This window comes from Pleurodeles waltl, chromosome 5 (genome assembly GCF_031143425.1).
Source record: "Pleurodeles waltl isolate 20211129_DDA chromosome 5, aPleWal1.hap1.20221129, whole genome shotgun sequence".
NCBI classification, from domain to species: domain Eukaryota; kingdom Metazoa; phylum Chordata; class Amphibia; order Caudata; family Salamandridae; genus Pleurodeles; species Pleurodeles waltl.
Window position 1 is genome coordinate 962,016,209 of NC_090444.1, and position 25,933 is coordinate 962,042,141.

At 44.0% G+C, this 25,933-nt stretch overlaps 1 protein-coding gene across 1 annotated transcript in view; it reads right to left on the minus strand.

Annotated features, from left to right (window-relative positions):
* SCCPDH (saccharopine dehydrogenase (putative)) overlaps nt 1-25,933 on the minus strand; it is a 153,113-nt gene that overhangs the window by 101,692 nt on the left and 25,488 nt on the right. Inside the window, exons 3-4 of the mRNA XM_069235082.1 lie at nt 22,622-22,702; nt 4,306-4,435 (exon numbers count right to left, since the gene is read on the minus strand). Coding sequence (XP_069091183.1) covers nt 4,306-4,435; nt 22,622-22,702 — 211 coding nt within the window. The remainder of the gene's footprint in view (nt 1-4,305; nt 4,436-22,621; nt 22,703-25,933) is intronic.

Genomic DNA, 25,933 nt, shown 5'->3' on the forward strand with positions numbered 1-25,933 from the left:
GTAATTAAACGGTGTCTGAGCTTTGGAAGTCATCTCTACTCTATGCAGTTTCAACAGTTAGTAACTTGTGACTACTCTTACTACTAACTAATCCAAATCCCAAGAAGTGAAAAACTCAGAAGCGTGCATTTATATCAGGAATAGAGGTTTCCATGTGATGGCCATTTCACATATACATCAAAAAACAAGCTCATGGTTGGAATAACTGAATTAATCTCAACCACTGGCACTCGCTCAGGTTGCCTCCCAATCCACTGTTTGTCAACCAGCATGCCACCTCAGTTTGGACCCAGCCATATGCAGATCAGTATTGACCACGTTCCAGTGGGAAGAGTCCAGCCTCAACTGCCAGGTCAGGTCCTCCCTGAACTAGGACACAAGTAACACAGGACTGGTTTCATCCTTATTAGGGACATCAGCCAGATATAGCACTAGTTCAGTAGCACCATGAGCAAAGGACACACACCTGGGCATACTGGTCACACTTAGGGCGTAAAACAAATATAAGCCGATGGATGGAATGCTTGAATTAACCTCAGCCACTGGCAATTAATTGTGCTGCATACCAATACAATGCTATTTTACACACAATGCTAGCTCAGTTTGGACCCAGCCACATACAAATCGTCCGTGACCCCGCTCCAATGGGAACACAGCAAATTATTAGGGTTTTTGCGCTAAATCAGTGGCTAATGTGACTAAGGGTGTTGCTACTGCTACACACCTACACAAAGGCAATGGACTGTCTGCTCACTTCCTGTGCCATAATCTGTCTAAGAGGCAACATCCCAAGGACAGCTAATTGGAAAGGAGATTGACTGGCTACAACTGACAAGCCAAGTGGGCATTTTGGGGATGTATGCTCTCCCCAGGCAAACCAGAGTGCAAATACACCTTTGACAGTTGGTAGCCATAAAACGGTATAACACCTACAAGGCGATATACGAATAACTGGTATTCTTGAATGGTTTGGGGGCAAGGTCCGAATAGGAGTGGTCAGCACGTGAGGGAACCATTGTTTACAACTATAAGCTGCCCTTTAGGTAATCTCAGAGTTTATCCTTTGACTTTGAACAACCTACACACATCTGCAGAAAAAAAAAGTCAGACACTGCTGGCAGCACAGATTTGCTGCCCTGCCTAAAAGTAGAGAATAAACCTTGAGTGTTAGTGTAAAAAGATTCACTCACGGGCATTTAGAAAACCTGCTTTGATTCAGCTCTGAGCTCTGGACCAGTTGTTGATTGTGCTGCCATAAAGTACTGCAGAAAGCAGAGAACTGCTTGCTGGCTACTTGGCCCCAAAAATCACAGAATCGTAGATATTTAAGTCCCTCTTTGTATCTTGAAATGAATGCACCCAGGAACCTATGCAAGTGTGGAGCCAGACAAATGTTCACGTGAACAGGCCAGTCATGGCCTCTTACCCCTTCCTGGCATTACTCTGCTACCCAACATAAGTGGCTCCAGAGGTTCACAACAGGAAGTGCCCTTCCAACCAGACCCTGCAGAATGCACCCGGCAGCCAGAGCAAATCAAGTGGCAAGCCATTTGTCACAGGCTTGTTTTCAGGAAACCCCAGTGCATCCCACAGTGTCTCAGACTCTCTGGATGTTGTGGACTAGTCACACAAGTCCATCCAACAATACTGATGCTCCTTTGAAAAACTGTCCAACCTATCTCATAATATTTTCCTATTAGTTGGTAACCACAGTGAATGGCTCAAGAGTCTGAAGGTCTCAGATGCAAGACCAACTTCCCTTGACTTCCGGTGGTGATGACCGTTTCTTCATTGAAGTGACTGCAAATCAATTCGCAATGCCTAGAGCCCAACTGCAGTCCATATGCCAATAAAAAACAAAGAGGGCCTGAACACTGTAAAATTTCACAACTCTGTCAGAAATCAGACACTGCACTTCAAGTATTTCCCCCCCGAGTCAAACACTGTGGTGCCAACCAAAGTGCACACCTAGGGAGAACTGAACTGACTATGGCAATGCTGAGAGCCACACGTCAGACAAGGAGACCCTGAGCATCATGAGCTATATTACCAGAATTAATAAACATTTTATACTTTACATTAAAAAAGTATAAACAGTCTTTTAGAAGACATATCATTGTGTGGGCAACCAAATTATTGCAAAATGTAGCTGAAAGCTAAACATTATACCTTTCAAGAAGGAGTCTTGACCGACTGCCCCTAGCAGTCACTTAAAGTCAAAGCCTACCAAGAAGATATTTGGATAATTAAGTGAACTCCTTGTAGGATCGGACTTCTATGATTCCAGGGCCAACAATACTTGTTACAAGAATTGATAACTTGCCTTCGAGTTCAACTGCCCTTGAAAATTTGCCTGAGAGTAAGGTCTAAGGGACAAACATAGCAAATTTTCTAGGGCAAGATGGGAAGTGCTAAACTGTTTAACCTATGGTGAGAAGGCACAAAGTTAACCCTGTACAACAGTCAATTTGTGGTCTTACAAACTGAGGTCTCTGAACAGCAGTGATTACGATTTCTCTTGAGATTTTCTTTGCTCGACTTGACCATGGAGAGTTTTGGAAACTAGACCAGAGAAGATGTTTACAATGTTGCTATGTAAATTAGAGTTCTCTTGAAAGATAACTGGAGATTGAGGGCCCGATTTAGATCTTGGCAGATAGGTCACTGCATCACAACGGTTAGGGATATCCCATACCCCAAAAATCTAAACCCCATTTATATTCTATGGAGTTAGATTTCGAAGGACCGGATATTCGTCACCACTGTGACAGAGTAACCTGTCCGCCAAGATCTACATCAGGCCCTGAGTTTTTATTACCCAGTCATCAAGGTATGGGAAAGGGTGTATTTGCTGAAGGCAGAAATGGGCCGCTGCAACTGAGAAAGCCTTTGTACACACCCTGCAATGATAGTTTAATCCAAATAGTAGGCATCTGTAGGGCTGATGCTCTTTCTTCATTGGCATTTGGGATTAGGAATCTTATAGATCGAGATAAACCATTTCATCTTCTGCCTGCTTGTCCTCCAATATTTGAGTTAACAAACCCATCTGGAAGTATTAAAAAAAAAAAAAAAAAAAAAAAAAAAAGAACTGGTCCAGGTTTTACAGATCTAGGACCATCTGGTTTGTCTGATCTTCTAGGGCATACATCAATCGACAGAGAAAATATTTTAATTTCCTTCACCTCTGAAATCTGCGAGGACAGATGAGAAACACCAAAACAGTGTTTAAGGCAAAGCCCTCCATTACTAAGGTAGTAAAACAGACTATTTTAAAATAATGGGGAGAATGTAGTGGTGGATCAATTTAATAGTTGACGGTTCAGTAACATATAACTGAAGGCAAACAAGAACCTCTGTAATGGTATGCGGTAAAAAAAAATAAAAAACACAGGCTTGCATAAATTAACATAAATACAAAAAATAATTGAAGGGTAGTTTGGAGGAGGAGAAAAGGGACAGAAAGGGTGGGCTCTGATCCAAATGAGACCTGGAACCTATATTGTGGAACTGGTATGTAGTCTGAGCTCCCTGCTTGGAATAATAAAAGGTTTGCCAAAAAAATAAATTCCTCAAAGTCAGAAAGGCACAGTTGCCAAGAGCAGGACAGTGAATGCTGGCTTCAACTAGTAGTACTGGAGAAGACACACATGGCAATTTTGGTTCATCAGTACCCACGTCCATAGAGTCTGTTACCAATATGTTTAGGTGTATGACTTTCTCTTTTACTTCTTCTTATCCCCGCCCTTCTGAACTGAACAATGAACTGCCAAAAAGGTTCTAATATTGCATTCTGTGCCATCTTGAATTTTACAATATTTATTTCTATCTTCTTGTGACGCATCTTTTGTAGTCCTAGGGCAGTAACTAAATTACTTTGGGATTTTTTGAGCAGTCACACCAGTCCCAGGAAATACGGTTATCATGACTCAGGAGGGAGGCTATCATAATTTACTACTGAAGTGATACGGCCTATGGCCTACCAACATCCTCAGGAGATTGGATTGTAGTAGCCCGCTCTACCTCGAGACACTGGGATCCTGTTAAATGTGGTTCCAAGGAAGAAGAACACATAGGTTGTGCATTCTGTCACAGACCGGAGTTGAAAAAGAGGTCTGATATATTGCACTCCACTATATAACAATGGACTAAAATCAGAGAAGATAATCCAAATACTTCACAGTACCTACCTAGTTGAAACTACTTGCTTACGGCAAACAAACTGACATCTTGAGGTATATTACTTGTACAAAGAAATTACGTACAAGTGCTTCCTCATACACCAATTCAAAGGAAATGAATTACCTTTCAAACTGTTGCGGGTAAATAGTACACCCATATCTGCTGGAATTGAGTCAAAACCACTGCTACCGATGATATATGCTCCTGTTTCAGCAGCTTGGCCATCATATTTGAAATGCATCCCTTCAAGAAACTGAACAAAAATTTGAATGTTATAATATAAAAAAAACTATACACACATGGCACACTTTAGAGATACCAATGTTTCATAAATCCCTTAAAATGAAACCTATTTAAAAATTAACACAACCTTAAAACAATAAAAAAGTATTAATAAACACAGGGTGATTATAGACACAATCTTTAGCCATGGCCTTTGAAATGCTATGTCCTTTTATCAGTGGACTTCAATCATTCATACTAAGAAGAAAACAATACTAATTTTGATTTTACATTTTAAATATAGCATTTAAAACAGAGCGACTGGAGTTACTGAGGTGTACATGCAGAGAAAAAGGGGATCATTATGTGTTTGGCAGATGCCATGCAGCTCAATTTGTGTATTCCAAATCCCATTTAGTGGGCCACAGTTTCCAAAGGCAGAGCCTCAGCTGGCACAAACATAAGAAACCATTGATCAGATGGTCTGTCTGCCTAATTTATATGCAGGTGAACATTAGGTTTAATCACGGGAGAGACTACTCAGTCTCTGCCATGATTAAACACTTCTGACAGCCTTACAAAGTAAGGGTTTTTGGAGGCAGACCTCGGATTTGCTCGTGTAATTTAGATGGACAGAATTAGAGGTCAGTTTTCACTGCCCTTCACCACTAATAAAACCCTGGTGGCAAGGGGCAGTGTAAACTGCTAAGTGCTCCCTTCGCCATAGGATGGGACTTCAATAGCGAGGAGAGGATTATCTTTTTTGTTTTCAAAAAAGGAAATCTCACTTAGGAATTTCCTTTTTGGAAGAAAAAAAAAAAAAAGAAAAGAAAAAAAAAAAAGTTTGTTGCACGGCTCCTTCATGTTGACGGAGCTGTGTACCAAAATGTAAACAGCATTGACAGGAACTGCCATTATGGTGGTTCCAATCAATGCTGTAGAAACAACCACTAGCTTGGGGGGCATTTCTAAATGTGGTGGCGGCGGCACCTCCGTCAGAGCTATGGAGTAATTTACACCATCTCCATGACGGAGAACGGGCTGCTCAACAAAATATAAATTAGTTAGTATCCTCAGATTGAGTCATTGGAGCAGTGCAAGTGCATTAAAAATAATACAGTTTGGAAGATGACTAACCACAATTTAATTGAGAAAAACTCCAACCTTCCCATTCATTTTTTTTTTTTTATATCTAAATTTGTAAATTAGATACATCATTTGTGTATTTAATTGATGAATGCTTGTTTCTGTATTTTTTTCTGTTATGTTTGCGGTTCATTTAATTGAAAAGGCTTTGAAAGGGGTCCTCGGCTTTCTGTACTGACTTAGTCGGGGGGGGGGGGGAGGGGGGAGACCCCTGATTACAATAATGAATCAAGGGGGGGGGGGGGGTTAGGGGGGGTCCAAGGATTCAAGCACTGATAAGGTGGAAGAAAAACAATTTTAAACCCTGCTCTAGTTAATTGAAACGGCAAATGCTTTGCTTATTTTGACTGCTTGCCTGCAATCGTTGCATTGAACACATGTTAGAATACTATGCACTACACAGAGTGTTGTGTTTTCTTGTACAATATGCTTCCTGAGTTGAAAGGGGAGAGAGCCGGTATCACCACTCAATCCACACATTTCCCAAATGGAAACGCAAATACCAACAGAGAACTACAAATCAGGTGCAATTCAAGCGCATGCTACTTACTGGAGATGGGTTTAAAAGCCAGCGGTTTTAATTGACCTGCTGCTAACAGTCTACTTGGTCACAACCATGTTATATGATGAATGTCTTTTTTTTTTTTTTTACATGTTTTATTAGCATTTTCATGCACACAACAATACAGTATGTATTTAACACTTGTACATGGTTGGGGTGGGGGCAGTTACTAAATCAATTGTGTTTGTACAAAGGTTTCCAAAGTACTTCTATTTACCACTTTTCCAACTAGGACACATGTTACTTTTCATCCTCCATGAGGGGCTGGGGTGTGACTACAATGCCAGAAGGCTTGTGTACAATAAGTAATAACAATATACTTCAAGTTAGTCTACAAACCACAAATGTGTCCATGTGCACCCTGGTGTCTCACTGCTGTAGTCAATCAATGCCAGTGTTGGTGGGGAAGGGAGACAGGGGGAAGAGGGGCACTCCCAACCAACGAGGGGATCTTAGAAAACCACATTAGGATTATCTCCCAGGGATCTCCAACTGCCCGTTTATGTAATCCCGCCAGATCCAATTTCCAATCTACAGTCAGGTTGAAAATTGTCTGTCAGCCCTCCACTCTTGTCCCCTGATAAGTCAGTTGCGGTTTCCAGGACCACCCACTCATTTACCACTTCTGCCCACAGGGGTGCCATAGGCCTACGTCCGATGCCCCATGCTGTCCCCCTTGTTCGAGCTCTCTGCTCAGCACGAGCCCAAAGAGTATCGTCATTCAGCCATTCAGTCTAGGCCTTCTCAACGACTTCCAGGACATGGCTACAAGTCACTTGGAAGCCGCTAGCGCCAAGTTTATGAATCTATTCCCGACCTTCTTAGGGGCTGGTCTCCCCATGGGGCAAACCTACCAATGGCAGCTCGGACGTAGGTTGCAGCTGAGTTTGTTGGTCGCAGCCCATGTCGCCAACAGGACAAAGCTGTGGATAATAAGAGTGCCCGGGTGCGGATCCGTGTTGTAGGCTGCAAGAGTTTTGCTAGTAGTAATCCCTGGTTGGGTTCAGCTCCCACGGAACCAAGTTTCAGTAGGCCCGTTCAACCTAACCATTTAGTGATCCAATGGAGCTGAGCTGCTAAGTAATATAATTTGAAGTCAGGCACTCCAACCCGCCCTCTAGCGGGGGTCGGTGAAGAGTAGACCGTGCATCCCTGTGTCGTCTGCCAACCCAAATCAATTCTGTGAGGGGCACATCAAGTTTCCAGAACCATGTCGCTGGGATCTTTACTGGGAGGTTCACGAAGAAAAATAAGCAATGGAAGCAGGATCAATTTTTAAAGAGTTATGCGTGACAATTATGGGTAATTTGAGAGAGCACCACATGGGGATACAGGCCTTAAGAGACCTGAGGGATTTACCGAGGTTTCTTTCCCACATATCCGAAAAGTCCTGAAAGATCTGGATGCCAAGATACTTAAAGATACATGAAGCCCAAAGTATGTCAGGAGGACAAGAGGTGAGGCAGCTTGAGCCTTCGATCACTGGAAACACACGTCTTGTTCCGGTTCACTTTAAGAACAAAGTAGAGGTCAAATATCTTAGGAAGTTGCAGACCTGGGTAATCTCTCTGCCGTCATTCCTAAGACAAATAAGCAGGTCATTTGCATACAGTGAAATAACGTGGTGAGCCATCTAGAGCAATGTCCCAGTTCACACCCTTTGCCCAGAGCCACTCAGCCAGCCGATTATTAGCTATGGCGAACAAGAGGGGTGACAAGGGGCATTCCTGACTGGTGCCCCCAAAGATTTAATAGGCCTCAGACGTCACGCACTGTTTTGACCCTCGCCATGGGGCGGTTGAAGAGCAATCAAACCCATCTTGTCCAACTAGTACACAGTACCATCCAGAAGATGGCAGACTAAGAAATCCCATTGCATCGTGTTGAAAGCCTTTTCAAGGTCCACTAACACTATAACCGCCAGGAGGTCACATGTCTGGTCGTGGCCTTAAAGTTTAGGATGAAGCCTACCGAGGTTGAAGGAGATATTACGAGTCAGAATGAACCCGTTTTGATCTGTGTGTATCAAAGCCTGCATGGGGTCAAAGCAGAGAGGCCAGTACTCTGCTAAGGATCTTAAGGTCACAATTTAGCATGGAAAGGGGCTGAAAGTCAGAGACCATTGCGTAGCATGACGACATAGATTTAGTTAAGGAGACCATCAAGACTTTCCTGGTCGTGGCAGGGAGTATTCCTTTCTTGTAAGCATCCAAATACATTTCTGTCAGCCTCTGTGCCAGTGCTGCCACAAACGCCATATAAAACTCCAAAGGAAGTCCATCCGCTCCTGGTGTCTTGCCAGTCGCCATATTTTTAATGCTGTTGCAGACTTCCAGTTCCTCAATCTGAGCACCCAGTGATTCCTGTACAGCCACAGGGAGGAAGAGGCAGGCAAACCAAAGAGGGGGCAACGCCACCAAGAGGTCCACCTCTGATGGGCAATAAACAAAACCATAATAGCCCCTGAACTTCTCATTGATTTATTTTGGGAAAAAGAGAACAATCCCTTTTGAGGACATCAGGTAGGTGACAGTGGTTCCATCTAATCTCTGGGCGGACCAACCAAGTCAGGGGTCTTCCTGACTTCCCCTCCTCCTCATGCACCTGACTCACGTAGCTCTTATAATCATGACTCCCAAGCTGCTCCAGGGCTACATTATATATTTCTCTGGTCTCTAACAGCTGTGAGAGCGCCTCAGAGTTCGCGCCATGAGCATTATCACAAGCATTGATGTCGCCTTCCAGCTTCAGGAGGTCCCGATTCAGATCACGTCAGATCCCACCGACTGCCCTATGCAGTGCCCTCTCATTACCACCTTTAAAGCCTCTCTCTCCAGGGCTCGGCTCCTCACAGTCCCAAGGTTCTAAGCTAAGTACTCCGTCGCCTGGTCTGCCAATGCATCCCGAAAGGGAGCGTCCTCTAGGACCGTCGAGTGCAGTCGCCATGTGGGTATAAGTGTACGCTCATCTGTCAGTTGCAACGTCAGGAAGAGAGGGCGGTGGTCCACCAGTGTATGACCCAGGAATTCTGTATGTGCTATATTTCTAGTAAGCTTATTAGTGCACACAAAGCAGTTGATCACAGACTTGGTATATTCCTGAGGAAAAAGGCATGGCCCCTGTCTGTTGGGTGTTGAGTACGCCAGGGGGCTTCCATGTCCCAGTGGGCAACCAAATTAGTTAAACTGGCGGCTGCCCTATGTGCTGCGGCCCCCGCTGGGTGGGTAGGTGTGGGGGGTGCACGGAGCAGTCCAATACAGTGCCAAGTATGCAACTGAAGTCGCCCTTAAGAAGGTATGGTCCCTCTACCAAGTGCCCCAATGGTGCCGACAGGTTATGGAAGAATGGGGCATGGTTCTGTTTAGGTGTGTACATGCTGCCCAACACTAGTAGGCTGCCACAAAGCAGCCCCTCAATCAAACACGGCGGGTGTCTGTCTGTATCTATAGTTACGACCTCAAAAAGGGACCCCACCAACACTCAGGTCAACGCCCCCCTTGCAAAGGCCAAATAAGTAGTGGCATGGATTTGACCCAGCCACTGCCATCGGAGGCAGTCAGCCTCAGTAAGTGTGACTCCTGGAGAGTAGCAATATGTAAACCACCACCCCCCTGTCTTTTTTTATTTATTTTTTAAGACATGTTAGAATTTTGTGGTGCTTTGCTGCAGATCCCAGCCTGTATACATTCCACATCAACAGTTTGTATGTGTGAGGTATGTTGCTCATGTGGCATGCAGTGCATCAGTGAGACAACACGTATATCCAATCAGCTCCCCACCCCTAACCCCAATCTTGCGCCCCTCCCACCCAATTCTTTCATTCCCAAGGCATATCAAACATCCCAACTCCCCAACCCCAGAGTAGCCCAGCAGTGGCTGGCCACCCAAACCATTCTGTCTGAAACAGTTAGCAACACAAAGTACCACCATCCTGAGAGTACTGGAATTATGTTATTGGGGCAGCAAAACCAAGTCAACTAATTGGCCTCAGGTGGTCGTGCCGGACCAAATAAAACCATATCCCGCCTGAGGAGTTGTGCGGCTGAAGGAAGAGGGCAGGTTAAGCAGTGTCATTGGTTGTCTGTGTTTGAGTGTGTGAGTGTTGGGGCGGGCTTAATAGGCTGGATAGTTGACCGCTTCAAGGTGTTACCAGAGTCAGAGGCTTCCGCCTGGTGCTCAGAGCCACTGCTGTGGTTGATCTTGGAGGCCCCAGGCTCTGCAAGAGATGCCGCAGATTGCAGTGCTGCTGCGCGGTCCATGCCGGACTGATATTCGGTGGGCCTCATCAGTGTCCCCTGCTTACGGGCCTCCCCTGGGCCTACCCCTTTTTGGACAGTTCAGACGTGCCTCTCCTTCACTGGTTTGTGGTCCGCCTGTCCCAGACCGATATGATTCCAGCCATGACCAGGCCTCTACTGGGTCTTGGCAAAAGTTTGAGGTACTGTCCAGCGTGAGCTTTAGCTTGGCGGGAACTATTAGAGGGTACTGGATCCCTTCCTCTTGAAGTGTAAGTTTCACATCCAGGAAGGAGGCCTGCACTGCCACTGTAAAATCTGAGAATGTGACGTGGGCATTCTCCGCTCTGAACAGCATTGCATTCCTCGCACCTTGCAGCAGTAGGTCCCTATCCCTGTAGTGCAATAGTTTGGCGATTACAGGTCTAAGAAGACGTCCTGGGACCGGTGATCGGGCGGGCACTCAGTGCACTCTGTCCAGGGTAAAGAAGGGCATAAGCTGGGACGGGGCCATCACTGTATAAAACCAAGGCCCCAGGTAGGCCCCCATGTCCGGCCCCTCAGAAAGACAAACTATGCGTACATTATTGCACAGACTGTGCCCTTCAGCATCCTCTGTGCGGCCAATGCACTATCTGTAAGGTGGATGAGTTGTGCCCTCACGGCTTGTGGTGTTGGGTGTAGGTCAGCCAATGAGCTTTCAGTGTCCTTGACCATGCCTGCCAATTTCTGGTGATCTGCACGAAGCATGCCCAGTTCAAGCGACATAATCCCTATTTCCCTCCAGAGTGTAGTCTTCCATGGAACCCAGGATCTTATCCAGAGTAACTTGCAGAGCCTGCGGAGAGGGATCCGAGGGTGTCTCTGGATCGGACATTTCCAGATGCGATTCCTGCGGCGTCAAGCGCAACCCCTGTGACTTGGTTCTCAGCTTCCCCATGGTAGCACCCAAAGTACCAGCGGCAAGTGCACACCCCTACAGAGAGTGTAAAGTCACTGTCATCATGAGTCTACTCCAATTATGCAAGGACTTCCAGCCGGCCCAGTAGGCAGCTGAGGACACAGGCCCAAACCATTCGGGGGAAGAGGGGCAGGGGGATAGGAGGAGCTGTGGCCCTGGGTGGCCCCTAGTTCTTGTTGAGCTGCATATCTCACTCTGTAGCAGTGAGGCTGCAGGTGACCCACCCCTTACAGAGATGAGTGGTGTTGTTAGGCAGAATGTAAGCAGATTTGGGGAGGGGGTCCTCCCAAACAGTAGTTCGAAAATTAAGTTCTTCTGTTTGCACATCCCCCCCTCCCCCCCCATGACCTGCTCTGCAACCGGTGAGAGACCCTAGGAGGATGTGGGCAATGGGGAGGGGCAACAGCCCGGTCCAGCCTACCCTCTCCCCGGATGGCCACCAGTCATTCACGGCCAGCTGTTGCAATCCCTTGTGGGCCTTAGCTCTGCCAGTCCCATGGGCCCAGCAACCTCTCAGCAGCTGTTTCCAGAGCCCTACTATCGGTTCAGGGCGTCACCTTGTGCGCTTATCACATCCTAGGAGCATTCGCCCAGTATCACTCAGTAATGGCATGAGGGGAAGTAGCAGGGGGCCCTGAAGGTACTCTGGGGCTGATGCACCCGCGTCATCTGCGGCTCCAGTACACGGGAGAAATGTCCTCGTTGTGTGACATTTTGTCTAATCCAGGGGCTCTGGGCTGCGTCCACATACTTAAGTGGCGGATGTTTGGCCTCCCGGCTCAGGGAAGGTCGCTCTGCCTTGATAGTGCTCCTGGGCCAGCCTGCTGTGTCATGTCACGGGTGCCCATGCGTCTACCTCCGTGTGTGGTGGGTGCTGGGCCTCCCGGCTTAGGGGAGGCTGCTCCACCACGGTAGTGCTCCCTGATCAGCACTCTGTTGTCAGGTCACAGGCCCCACATCTTCAGGACCAGGAGGATGCAGGAGGATGCAGGAGGATGCAGGAGGATGCAGGAGGATGCAGGAGGATGCAGGAGGCGCCACAACCTGCCGGCTCCAGTGCTGCATCCACGCGAGGCTCTTGCCACCCCGAGTCCTGCTCAGGCCTCGTCATGCCAGCAGGGGACCAACAGCCGCCTGCGTCCCATGAGCAGGGATCCCCCCCTCGAGGAAGAGGATCGGTAAGGCAATTGTGTCCAGGAAGCAGGGCGGATGGGTCAGGATAAAAGAAGGCCGGCATGGAGCTCCGGGCTCAGCCGCCCGTCCAGTCGGCCATCCTGGCCACACCACTCCATGAACATCTTAACCACAATGATCTCCATGGTTTGAAAATGTCTATGTATGGTTGTTTTTTGAGCCGTATGACAGTGAATAAAATAAAGTTAATTGCATGACTGTAGGAAAGTACCTTTTTTTGGCATGTTACCCTCACTTTCTGCCTTATGTCAGTGCGTCTGACTGTGTTCAATGGGATCCTGCTAATCAGGACCCCAGTGATTATGTTCTCTCCCTCTTCTAAATCTTGTCACTGCATACTGGTAATCCAGTATTTCACCCAAAATTGGCATACTGGCCACCTCTTATAAGTCCCTAGTATATGGTACCTAGGTACCCAGGGCATGGGAGTTCCAGGGGACCACTATGGGCTGCAGCATTTCTTTTGCCACCCATGCAAAGGCTTCTACAGGACTGCCATTGCAGCCTGTGTGAATTGGTGCATGCACCCTTTCACTGCCATTTACACTGCACCAGGTCACTTATAACTCACCCTTATTGCATGCCTTCTAGCCCTGAAGACTGGGTGCAGAATCCACGTGTGAGGGCACCCCTGCACTAGCAGAGGTGCCCCCACGACCTCCAAGACCATTTGCCCTGACTTCATGAGTGTGGGACGCCATTTTACACGTGCACTGGACAGGTCACCAACTATATCCAGCTTCACAGTGAAAACTCCAAATATTGGTATCAAACATGTAGGAATCATACCCCAAGGTTTTTGCAAGCATTGGTTGTATGATTCCATACACTTTGGGGGCTCCTTAGAGGACCCCCTCAGTAATGCCATTACAGCCTTCTGAGGTTTTCCAGGGAGCCCCAGCTGCTGCCACGTCAGACAGGTTCCTCCCCTCCTGTTGCTAAAGCAGCTCGAGCCCAGGAAGGCAGAACAATGCATTTCCTTTGGGAGAGGGGGGTGTTACATCCTCTCCCTTTGGAAATAGGTGTTACAGGCATGGGAGGAGTAGCCTCCCAGAGCCTCTGGAAATGCTTTGAAGGGCACATGTGGTGCCCTACTTGCATAATCCAGTCTACACCGGTTCAGGGACCCCCACTCCCTGCTCTGGCATGAAACTAAACAAAGGAAAGGGGAATGACTACTCCTCTCTCCATCACCACTCCAGGGGTGGTGCTCAGAGCTCCCCAAGAGTGTTCCTCTGACTCCCTCTCCTGGGTAGAGTCCACCAAGTCCCTCCTGGTCCCAGGCTGCGCCATTTTCCGCTAACCGCGAGCTTTGCGTGTGCCAAGGCTTGTTGGCGGAATTCAGTGACGCAAACCAGACTGCAATCTTCCATCTGGCGTGGGACATCATCTGCACCAACCAGGAACCCGCATCGGTCTTCTTGGATGTAGTACTGACTATTGTTCTTCACAGGCTGTTCTTCTTTTGCACATTCATCTGGGTTAACAGGGGCTCCTGTTCTCCCTGGACTCTTAATTTCTTCTTGGATTTGGTCCCCTTCTTCCACAGGTCTTCAGGTCCAGGAATCCATTGTTGGTGTCTTACAGTCTCTTCTGGTGCTTGCAATATCTTCTTTCTTGGGTGTTCTAGGAAAGTTACTGTGATTTACTACTGCTTTCCTGGGCTCTGGGGTGGGTTCTATTACTTACACCTTTGGTGTTTTCTAATACTCCCAGCACCCCTCTACACACTACACTTTCCCTGGACTAGGTGGGAAACCGACTTTCGCATTCCACTTTCTTAGTATATGGTTTGTGTTCCCCCCAGGCCCATTTCTAACTATTGTGATTTTCACTATTTGCACTGTTTTCTAACTATTTTTACAGCTATTTCTACATACTAGTGTGTATATATTTTGTGTGGTACTTATCTCTTAAGGGAGTATAGTCTATATGGTATTTTTGTCATTTGTGTCACCAAAATAAAGTACATTTATTTTTGTAACACTGAGTATTTTCTTTCATGTGTGTGAGTACTGTGTGACTACAGTGGTACTGCATGAGCTTTGCATGACTCCTAGTTAGGCCTTGGCTACTCATCCATACTAACCCTAGAGAGCCTGGCTTCTTGACACGGACTACATTTCACTAATAAGGGATAATGGGACCTGGTCTAAGGTGTAAGTACCTTTGGTACCCACTACAAACCAGGCCAGGCTCCTACAATGATGTTTTCAAGAATTATTTAAAATTATAAAACAGATTAAGGAACACGACAATAGCTCTCTTTATTCTAGCAGCCAATTTCCAAACATAAAACTATTTGTTATTGCAGTTTTTCTCAATAGAAGGTACTTACTGCACGAATTAAAGCCTGACATGATGAATGCACAAGAATAAAAAGTAGCAGACATCAAAAGACAACAAGAGTGGTGTGAAGAAGAATCTCATGCATGACCAGTGGCACCACATTACTGCTCCAGAGAACTCTACAATGAGTTTTTTCTCTAGCTGATTGATCATAAAGTTTCAGGAGGAGACAGACATCCATTGATTTTGCAGCACTGTAACGACGAACAGATTATGAGCCTGGGTGATGTTACTTGCAACACTGATTTAAGAAGGCAAAGTTTCAAGAGATGATGAACATACGAAATTTAGAAAAGAGCATGATCTGTCCAAGTAAAATGTTAGTGGCCTTGAAATTTCCATGTTATGTAATACTTCAGTTAAAGAAGCGGGAGGCGAAGTTGAAAAACATTTTATTTTCTTGTGTAAATGCAATTCTCTTAGGACCTTTGGATTTAAAAATTGACCCTATGTGAGACCTGGACTATAGATGATAGAACATAAAAAGACAGTCTTTTGCCTAAGGCAGTGTAGGTCATTAGAGATTATGGGTTAGAAAGGCTGCTGTCCAACGGAATCTACGACTAGATTTATATCCACCTCAGAACAGGTCTGAGGAAGGTGCGTGCAGATGACCATAAAAAACACTGCATGACTCATTTCTTAATGAGGAAACAGTCTCTTTTGCCAAGTTATGCCTAATACTGCAACAAAACAAAAAAAATGTTTTCTAGAATCTTTCAGGGTGTCTGCACTGAGCTCAAAACAACAGAATTTATGATGTCACTTAAAGTAACTGTATGGGTTTGGCCCTCACTTCGCAAGAACCCAATAGAAGAATCTTGGCCATTTGCTCATCTAACGTTTCCTCAATGAATCACTTCTACAAGGAGACATTAACATAATTTTATTTGAAATATTAATACCGGTTTATAGAGGAACCGGGGTGTGAGGTTAAGCACTAGGTGAAAGGGTGTTAAGAATTATTCACTGTGGAGATTTTGAAATGTAAAAGATTCAGTACATCGTTGGTTGATAGCAAAAAAACAGAAAAGGAAAACCCTAAAAAGATGCAGTTATAATACATTCTGAGTTGCTGGACTTGATGAGTTTCCAGGGCACTAAGCATCATCAGATGAACTCGAGAAAAAACTCTAAAGCACTTCCCATTTGGAAAGCATTCACTAGAGATATAACAATATAATATACAAATATTCATAGATGTAGGAAGAAGGGTCTGGGAAAAAAAACAAAAAAACACAACAAAGCACACCTGAAGTGTGCCAAGGTGGCAAAGGCCTTGAAATGGCACCCAGAAGTGAGGTAATTCATAAGACATGAGGGGTCAGAATGTTACATTTTCTTTGGTGACCCTTGTGACTTAAAAGTACTGGTGATAGATATACTATAAGACATAGCTGCCAGGATCAATTCAGGTTGCTAAACATCTGGACCAGAATGTTAAGGCTGACCTGTGCAGGCCAATTCATCAAAGGCTCAAGGGAAGAACTCACTCTGAGCATTCATGCCCAAGCAGAAGAAATAACAGCAGGAAACCAAGAATCAATGGAAGCCAATAAGAAGTAAGCTAGCCTGGTCAACTTTGTTGGACCCAACACTAATGATGTAGTACAGAAGGAGATAGAAAGCAAATTTACCAAATTAGACAGTCCAAAAACCAAACAAAAAAGACAATATATAGGTGGTGGAACGCATGTGACTGCTCAAAAAGGCATCCATCATGAACAGGACCTTCAATCAAAGAAAAATGTAATGTGATCCCTGCAATTTAGGCAAAGAACAATAACTTAAGATCCAAACTTTCAGGAAAACTACATCAGTGTCAACACCAGGGCAGTGCGCGCTCTACGAGCAAAATAATGCAAAATGCCAAACATTATGCAATGTAATAATTCATGCATTGTGTGTTGATATTGCATAATAACTTTTTGCATTGCAGGTATTTATCTTGAAATGTCATTAATGCTGCTTATAATGTATTGTTCATTTTCAAGCTTTTCCTGAAGCCTGGTTAGGTGTGGCATGTGGGTGGGGCTTGGGTGTATTTAAGGAACCCAGCCCAGCTCCATGTGCTCACTATTCAGAGGTCCCAGTGCAGAGCAGCAGCATTTTTCAGGGCTCCTGTTCCGGAGGCCTACTTGGACATTTCCTGGCCCTGTCCTCATTATCTTGCTGATCTTCAAGCAGGGTGGTAGTAAGGCGGAGTTCGGGGTAGGCCCTCGACTACGTTTCGAGAAACATTTGAGTTTTTGGCTTTGTGATTTAGTGTGTTCGATTTAATTCTTGGCAATTAACCCTTGCAGTTCGGATCGGCAGAGTGCGCGATCATTTCAAGGCATTTGAATCTTGATGGTTGAATCAGCAACAGTGAGCGCAATTCATTCTTGGCAATTAACCCTTGCAGTTCAGATCGGCAGAGCGCGCGATCATTCCAGGTACTTGAGTCTTGCTGCACAGTCTGGCAATAAGGTGCACAATAACTTCTGGGCAAATTGAATCTTGAAAATTAGATCAACAGAGTGTGATCTTTCTAGACAAAACAAGTTTAGTCAGTTTGTCAATTCTACAGTGTAATTCATGAATCCTATAGCAGTTAATTATTTGGGAACGAATGTACTAATTGACTCTTGTTGTGATGTAATTGCTATTCTAAGGATTAACTTGAGAGAGTTCAATGTTCAGATCATATGATTATAAAAAGGTCACATTATTGAAAACATCTTGATCTCTCATATTATTAGAGCATAAAGAATTAAAACAAAGTTCATGAAGATTAATGTGAATGACCTTGCTATTGTGTTCTTAACTCTTGCTTCCACAGGTCTCCTTCCCCGCTGTTCCCAACCTAAACCCCATCCCCCGGCTTGGCCATTCTTTAACTCTGTGCTATGATAGCTAGTAGAGTTTGGAGCTGCCAAGAGGTGGACACATTGGGAACAGGGGCAAACCCCGAGGATCCGGTCTAGCTGGCAATCAGTGATATAGGGCTGCAAAACACTGGATGTAAAAGTAACTCAGAGCGGTTCTTAGGGAAATTCCCAAAGAAATTTTAGGGCAACCATAGCCTGCAACTTAATTCTTAGTTATGAGGCCCCACTTACCCTTATATGAGACTGTATACAGGCTTCCCATAGGCCAACATTTTTATTAATATTATTTACAAACCAATATGTCAATTTCAATACACATCATAATTTATCACAACTGATGAAATGCTGTAAAATTCATTCAGAATGAAGTATGCATATTTTTTGGCTGGCATGGAAATCCATTAACTTTAGACATAATAGAACATATATAAAACACAAGTCCATTGCTGCAGAGCTAATATTTGTGGTCATCACTCAGTACGCTTAACCAAGCTCCCAGTTTCTCTCTTACATTGCAATGTGGCAGAGCCTCATTACTACTAGTGACTAATCTTTGGATTTGAAATTAAATCCCAGACTTACTCTACATCAGTGAAGATGAAATAATGAAGGGTCGTAATACACACTCTTGGTCTTAACCTTGTGACAGGGAAGCAATAAAACACATACAGCTTACATAGAACTATACAATTTTAATATTTCATCCTATTAGGTCACTCTAAACGCCAGAAGTAGTTACAATCTCTGGAGTAAGTCAAGTTATACTAAAGGACCTCATTACAAGTTGGTCGGTGTTTGTAGTGAGGATACAAGCTGGGAAACTTACCTCCGGTATCTCTTGTACAAAGTCTGGCCATTTGAGTTTTTCCTCAAAAGGGGAAATACTGTTGTACCGTCAACTGGGTGCTTCTCCAAGCAGTTAGCTTACATTTTTTTGCCTGTTCAGAAGAGGCAGAAAATGTCGTTGGGAAAGCTGGTGGTATGGGATTCAAATGGGGGAAATGGTAATGAGCACATTTGTACCTGTCTGAGGGGAGCATAAATTGACACATAATGAAGCAGGTAGGTCTGTGCAATGCTGCTTGCTGCAAACATCAGCCCCTGCAATCTCTGAAAGGCCCGGTGTCCCTGGGTCCAGAATTATTAGGTCCAGAGATTTCAGAGTCAATAATTCTGGCCGCTGAAAACACTCACAGTTGAATACTGTGTTATTTCTACCTGAGTTACTACTCCAGGTGAAATAACAGAACTCCTAATGAGGGCCTCTCATGTGCAGAGACAGGAATGCTTTCTCCTAGATTACTTATTGTTTGATTTCATGTGCAGGTATACGTCTGGATCTAAAGCCAGTCAAGCAGAAGGAATACCTCCTGCATTTTGCCCAGATCTTTAGCACCACCAAGAGAACATTGGCATAAAATTTAAAGGAGACCTCTACAGAGATAGAAGACAATAATCCTCATGTTTCACGCTACATTTTCCAAAACATTAATATAATTGCACATTCTCAGATGCCAGGGTTTTTTCCTGCATGAATTTCTCTTATAAAGAGGGAGGACAAAACATATGGCCACCATCCGCCAACTATGGATAGAAGCGCAATCCATAACTGGCACAACAGCAGTGAAAACCGCAATGCTCATAAACTCATCTTTGATGTGTCAAATGCAACAAAGATAGTTAATACTTTTCCAGGTGAGATTACGTTTCACAAAACACTTAATACATTTGTATTTGTATCATTCAGGATGTTATTTATTGGTTTGAGTTTGGTTTGTTATGTATGGGTGCAAATACAGTGAACTCAAAAGCATTGAATTTGGTGTATGGTTTGCATGGCTGACGTGAAGTTATTAATTTTTGTCCCATCCATCATATACAAATTTCAGCGGCTTAACAGCTTTCCTTGTGTTTAAGTGAATACCTGACTTTAAAAAAAAAAAAAAAAAAAAAAAGCTGTTCTAACTAAAGTTACGCAAGGCTTCACTTTAACCTTTACTTTTTTTAGGGACAGTTTGGTGTCTTTTGAGTGTGCCAACAGTTCCCTGTTCCCAATGTGCCACAGGTGGCCAATCCCTGCTGTCCACGGACAAAGTCCAGGTCCTGAAGGCCAAAGTCCATGCGCAGTGACGGGAGGCCACAGAAGCTGTCTATGGCAGGGCATGTGTCCAACCAGTCACAGTCAGCCAACCCCAAGTCTCATACCGAGAAGGTTAGCTAGAAGCCCAAAAACTTGCAGCAATCAGGACAAGGCACTGGTTTTGCTTACTCTGTTATGTCCAACAAGGTTCCAGACCCGTTGTTGTGGGATCACTGTCACTTGTCCTAGGTTTGCAGATCTCTGGGGCAACAAACCCAGACTAGGGCCCACGAATCCTGCAGCAAAATCCCTGCTTTTAGAGGAAAACATTTTACACGCAGGGAGTGCCCATTGGGGTCTCAACACTTGAACTGGTGGGTGTGCGATGATGCTTCTTATGGCTCTTTCAAGATTTCTTTTCCCTGTAATACAGTCACAATATTTTTCTTGGAGTTCCAGATTGTTTCAGGCCTATGAACCCAGCTTTGGGACCTGTGATGGATACAAAAAAAAGCCCCCTTTTCCATTTGGATTTATTTGTCTTTTAAAAGTGGGATAGTGGACCAACCATGGACTAACAGATGGACTATCTTGATTGACAGCGAGGGTCACTCAAAGTCCTAGAAAACCAATTTTCTAAAGCTAATTTCTCAAAAGCTACTTAACGGAATTTGGATTGGATTCATATTTGGGCAGGTAGCCGATTTCTCCACTACCCTGACGAGGTATCACTCACCAAATTTAGAACTGTCTGCTGGCCTACTGGACATTTCTATCATTGACAGGAACTGCTGTGATGGTGGTTCCTGCCAATGCATTGTAAGTTTGACAGGCGTCTCAGTCAACATGTGCTGCACGCACAGAAGCAATGTTTTTTTATTTTTAAAAAGATCTGTAAGTGGAATTTTCTTTTTTTTTTTTTTTTTTTAAACAATACCCTCACCACCTCCCCACCACCACCATGGGAGTTTCCTACCATGGGGATGGGGGAATTGAGCATTTCAGGACTTTTCCCCTGGCTGTGACAGGTATTGAAAATCAGCTGTATGTTCGCCCCTCTAACTTAGGTGTGTGGACATCCAAACAAACCTCCCACATTCCTTACTATGTCGGAGGGCTATGACCACGGCAAAGATGTTGTAGTCTCTGCCGTCATCAAACTGTGGCCTGCCCTCTTTTAAATTAGGCGGGAAGACCATAATGTTGGCTGGGGGGGAACTCTGTCGCAACTGAGATGCAGTTCCCCCTCCGCCAACATTTAAATCGGGCCCTTACTCTATAATCAAGCACATGCGCTTTCTTGGGTAAAGTTCTACTTTCACACCAAGTTACGTGCAATTCCTCAAATGCATTCAGTCGTGTTTTTCTTTGTCAAAGAGCAAAGAATCTGATGTGCGTTAACATGAGAAATATCACTTTGTTTGACCTCCCCTTTTTTTTGTTTCCTCCCTGCTTGACAGAGCTGCACAACCTTTGTCGTGCAGAGCCCAACTGGGAAGAACCTTTTATTTAGGAAGCTTCTTGCATATTTGAATGGCCATAAAGTTATTAGGAAATCAACAGTTGCCTTAGAAAGTATATTCTGATGTACCAATAATAACACAGATGATACCACGTCTCTATCACACATACTGGCATTAGAAAAGTATCTCAGAAGAGCCTGAAACTAATGTAACATGTTAATCAAGATAGAGATATCTGGACCATTTTTCAAAAAAACAAAAAAATACATCTGATTGGAAATTTGGAGATTTTACTCCAGTTGTCCAGTTTGAGTTTGTGAACCCAAAGTTTGGATCAAAGATCCTAGGTTCTCCTAAGAGCAACTTGAAAAGAAATGTTGCGGTTGCCATTACTGGACACAGGGACTGCCAAATGGAGAAACCATAGGAAAACATGGAAAGCATCCCCTAGTTCAAGTGGAGGGAAGCCCAAAACAGAAAGTGCTACTGTTGTTAAATACATTTTTTTAAAATGCAGATTTTACTGCAAGGTTCTCAAACCCAGGACAAGGGTTGCAAACCCATGGTTAGGGTATTAGAACCCTTTTTGGACCTTCAACTGGGTTTCCTGATCCAGCATAGGCCTGTGGTGGGTTAGGTACAGGGCATTACCACTGGCTATGCCCTGCAACCAATTCGCTCTGAGCACAGACAAATTCCAGAAAGGAGACAGATGAATATGGAATATCACTCCCTGACACATCTAAAGATGTCAGGAGATTCATAATAAGGCTAACATTGAGCAGCTTTTTATGACATTACCAATGGTAACCATGCCTAGAAACGGTTGGAGTGACCTTATTTGGAGAACTTGCCCACCTCACCATGCAAGGCTTTAATCAGGCCCCACACTTTATTCATGTCAATCTTGTAACACTTTTAAGGCCATGCCCATGGGCCTTGGCTACCTGCAGCATGCTGTGCTAAGCCCTGTGACCATTCCCTGCTGCAATCGACCCACTCCTATTAGCTTTGTTCATTTTTACTCACACTTCTACAGTGATAAAGAACTTCCCTGGGATTGCCTAGAGCTCGAGCAAAGCATGTGATCACTAGAATCATTAAAAAGCATCACTGAAGCCAAATTACCAACTCAGGAATAGCAATTGCATTTGGGTCTAATGAAAAACAGCAAAACAAAAACAGCATTTTTGATAACACTACAACTCAGAGTTGATATACTAATGTTATGGTTATTTTTTATACCTAATAGCATGTCAACAAGCAAAAAATGTAAGGGAAATATTTTCATTTTGATAAACCTGGTCAGTTAGATACTAGTATGTGCATCACTTTACCAAGAGGCAATTCTACATACCTGAGGCTCCCCACTAATGTCAATGCAGCTGGTCCCGTTCTCCACACAGGCTTTTACCACGGGTTCACCATAAAATCTGTACTGTAATCAAACAGAAAAACATGGATGAGCCAAAAATCATCACCTCAAAAAACTCAAAAGAGCATGCATCACTTTAAATCCTACCACAAACGCTGCCATTCGCTGCCACTACTCAGCCTGATCCCAACCCTGGTCATCAGCAATATTACAAACCAGCAAAACTCTAAATCAGTGCGCCAACATATGGTTTCAGAAACAATAAATTGCAGAAATATGCATCTGATGTTTTTTCATAAACTACGAAAGATGTAATCTGGGGGTACCAATCTTAGAGAAGCTAGGAAAGGTGGTAATTATACTTTCAAACTGTGATTCGCCAAGTCTCTCTGTTTTGTATAACTGGTTGTTCAAATGTGGTCGAATTTTGGATGGAAACCACTGCTTAGGGAAACAAGGGATGGGCAAGTAAACCTGTTCACGGTTGGGTGATCCATGCCTTTGCCCTAATGTTTCAGTCCCTTGGAATACCACTTCAAGGTTGTCTGCCATGGCAAAGAAGGAAGAGGGCCTAGGCAGCACTGGGTGGTTTAATGACCCATGCCATGGCCACCAACAGAGACCGTTGTTGTGTGATAATTTTACTCTGTATCGGCAGTGGTAAATCCATGCCATGGCCACCAAGAGGCTGGTACTGTGTGATAATTTTACTCTGAATTGTCAGTAGTAATGGTTGAGCAATATAAAGAAAGCAAACCAAACACTCCGTTGTATTGGCCACTACACAAGACATTTCAAGTTCCCCCCATATATATAAATATTTGGGTAGGGCAGTTAAAAGAAAGGAAATACATATGCAGTTTATTTAGCAAGACATGAGAAAAAGCCAGGTAATACCACTGGTATTTTGTTTTCTGTGTTTCACTGGAAAATCTGATGTGGCTCCTCTATAGAGTTATATTCTTCACCATTGCTGAAATGTTCCAGCCCTTTCACTATCCACAATTTATTTTAATTATCAAACTCTTCCAATTATCTCCTCTAATGTTCAGCCTTCTTCCTAGCATTCGTTTATCTCTTTTGCTCTCATGCATGACACTGTTACTCCGCTTAGCTCTTAACCATTTAGCTGAGAGCCATATAAAAAACCAAATACAGAAAATGCTCTCCAATGAAGGACCTTCCAACCTCTTCTACACAGGATTATGTGCCATAAAGTCATAAAACACTTTTGTATAAAATGCCATTATACATATGAATAACAGCCATAAAAGAAAATCCATTCTTTGACCAAGGAAATAACACCAGTAATCTATCTCCTCAAGTCAGCATGTATTCTCATTTAACTATAAGCTTTAAATGGATTCTGAACATCCACTCATTTTGTCTATAAACATCATCTTTTGAGTTTTGAAAATAGCAGCACTTTATCAAATGCATACTGCTAGTTTTTGGTAAAGATGATTCCCAAAATCCAAACAAACTACAGCCTATCAAATGCATACTGTTCTTTTTTTGGTAAAAATGATTCCCAAGATCCCCTGTCATTTTCTGAAAATTGAAACACTTTTTGCTTTAAATCCAACATCAGCTTTTCACTTTCGTCACCTACTCACATGAACAACGGCTTGGCACCGACATGCTTTGCCTCACAAGCCCTAACATGACAGTCATATGCTAGGGATGCCAACATAAAGTAAAGAATGCCCATAATATTTCTAAAATGGCCACATGTAAGCCAAGACTACAACTGTGATATGACTGGGCACCACGATGCCAACAATATAGCAAGGATGGCTAAAGCTATGCCAGGGATTGCTACAATATTTCAAAGAGGTATGCCATCATGGCAAAGGTGTCCATCATTATTTATGCCAGGGGTGGCCACAATTATGCCACAAATGCTTACAATATTCCCTCAATGGCCCACAAGTAAGTAATCTCTGAACAGTTTAACACCAATAATGCCCACAACATCACATATGACTGACATAATCATGCCAGAACACAGAAGCCTACTCTGTAAAAATAGTCACCATTATTCCACAGCAGCAAAGCATTGTGCTAAAGATGACTGATCTATTCTCTGCTGCCACCAAATAATGCTTTTGATCTGATGCCCAGCATCTCCATTACACACACACTCACACACATATACATGCATGCAGGCACATAAATGTGCACTCATGCGTATTTCCCATAGTCCCCTCCCCCCAACATCCACTTAGGTCCTTTTATGTTTCCATTCCCATCTTAGCTCTTGTTCTGCCTGGCTTGCTTCCAAACTTATTCACAACACTTGCACAAGGCCCCCGAGCTTACTCAAATGGCTTCAGCTTCCAACTGCATTCCTCTTTACCAGCCCAGTCTTTAGACACAGTGTAATGGATGGCACGGGGCCCAACAACCACACAGCTTTGACTGAAGATACCTGTATTGCAGGCTCCTTGATGTCACTGACACAGTATGTATGGTTGCCACTCTCAGTGTCTGAAGCGGAGCAAAGCTGTTGCTGCTGGGGTCTAAAGCTGAGCACCACACAGCTCTAGACCCTCTGCATTACATAATGAACTCCATTTTCACGAACTACATAAAAGCAGCTGAGGAGCCATCAGTAGCTTCCAAGAAACTGGTTGGGGGTTCTAACTGATTTTAATGGGGAGGTTGCTGCTTCATGGTTAGCATAAGTATGTGTTCTACATGTGATTTCTACTGTCTATGGAAATGCATGTTAATGCCTGCAATATTTGAATGGGTGGGTGTGTTTGCCTGCTTCACAGTTTAATATTTACCGGTGGGTGCATGTTAGCGCCTTTGTGCACCGTTTGCTGCACTATCTATGAATCAAGAAAACCAAATAAAGATATTTAAAAAAAATAAGTAAATAAAAAAAGAACTAGTTCTACAGCAGAAGGTTGTTTTGGCTCAAGGTCAAGTCACTTAACTTTATTTGACTCTATTGAGACATAAAGGTTTGCACAGAATCAAATACATTTCAATAAACAATAATAAATAAATCTATAAAATACATATACATAAAAACAGCAATGAAAAAGTAAAGATCTAATATCTGCTTCAAATCCTCAGTGCAGTTATAATATATCTCAGTACAGCATGTATGACATCTATACTTTCCAAGGATAATAAATGGGCCAGCGACGACTCATGAGACTCAGGGCCAGATGTAGCAAAGGTTTTTCCCCATTTTGTGTCTACGGGAAAAAGTGTTTGTACATATGGCCCCTAGTCTCCAATGCTAATAATAGCGGACGAAGACATTGCCTTCTCTGCGGA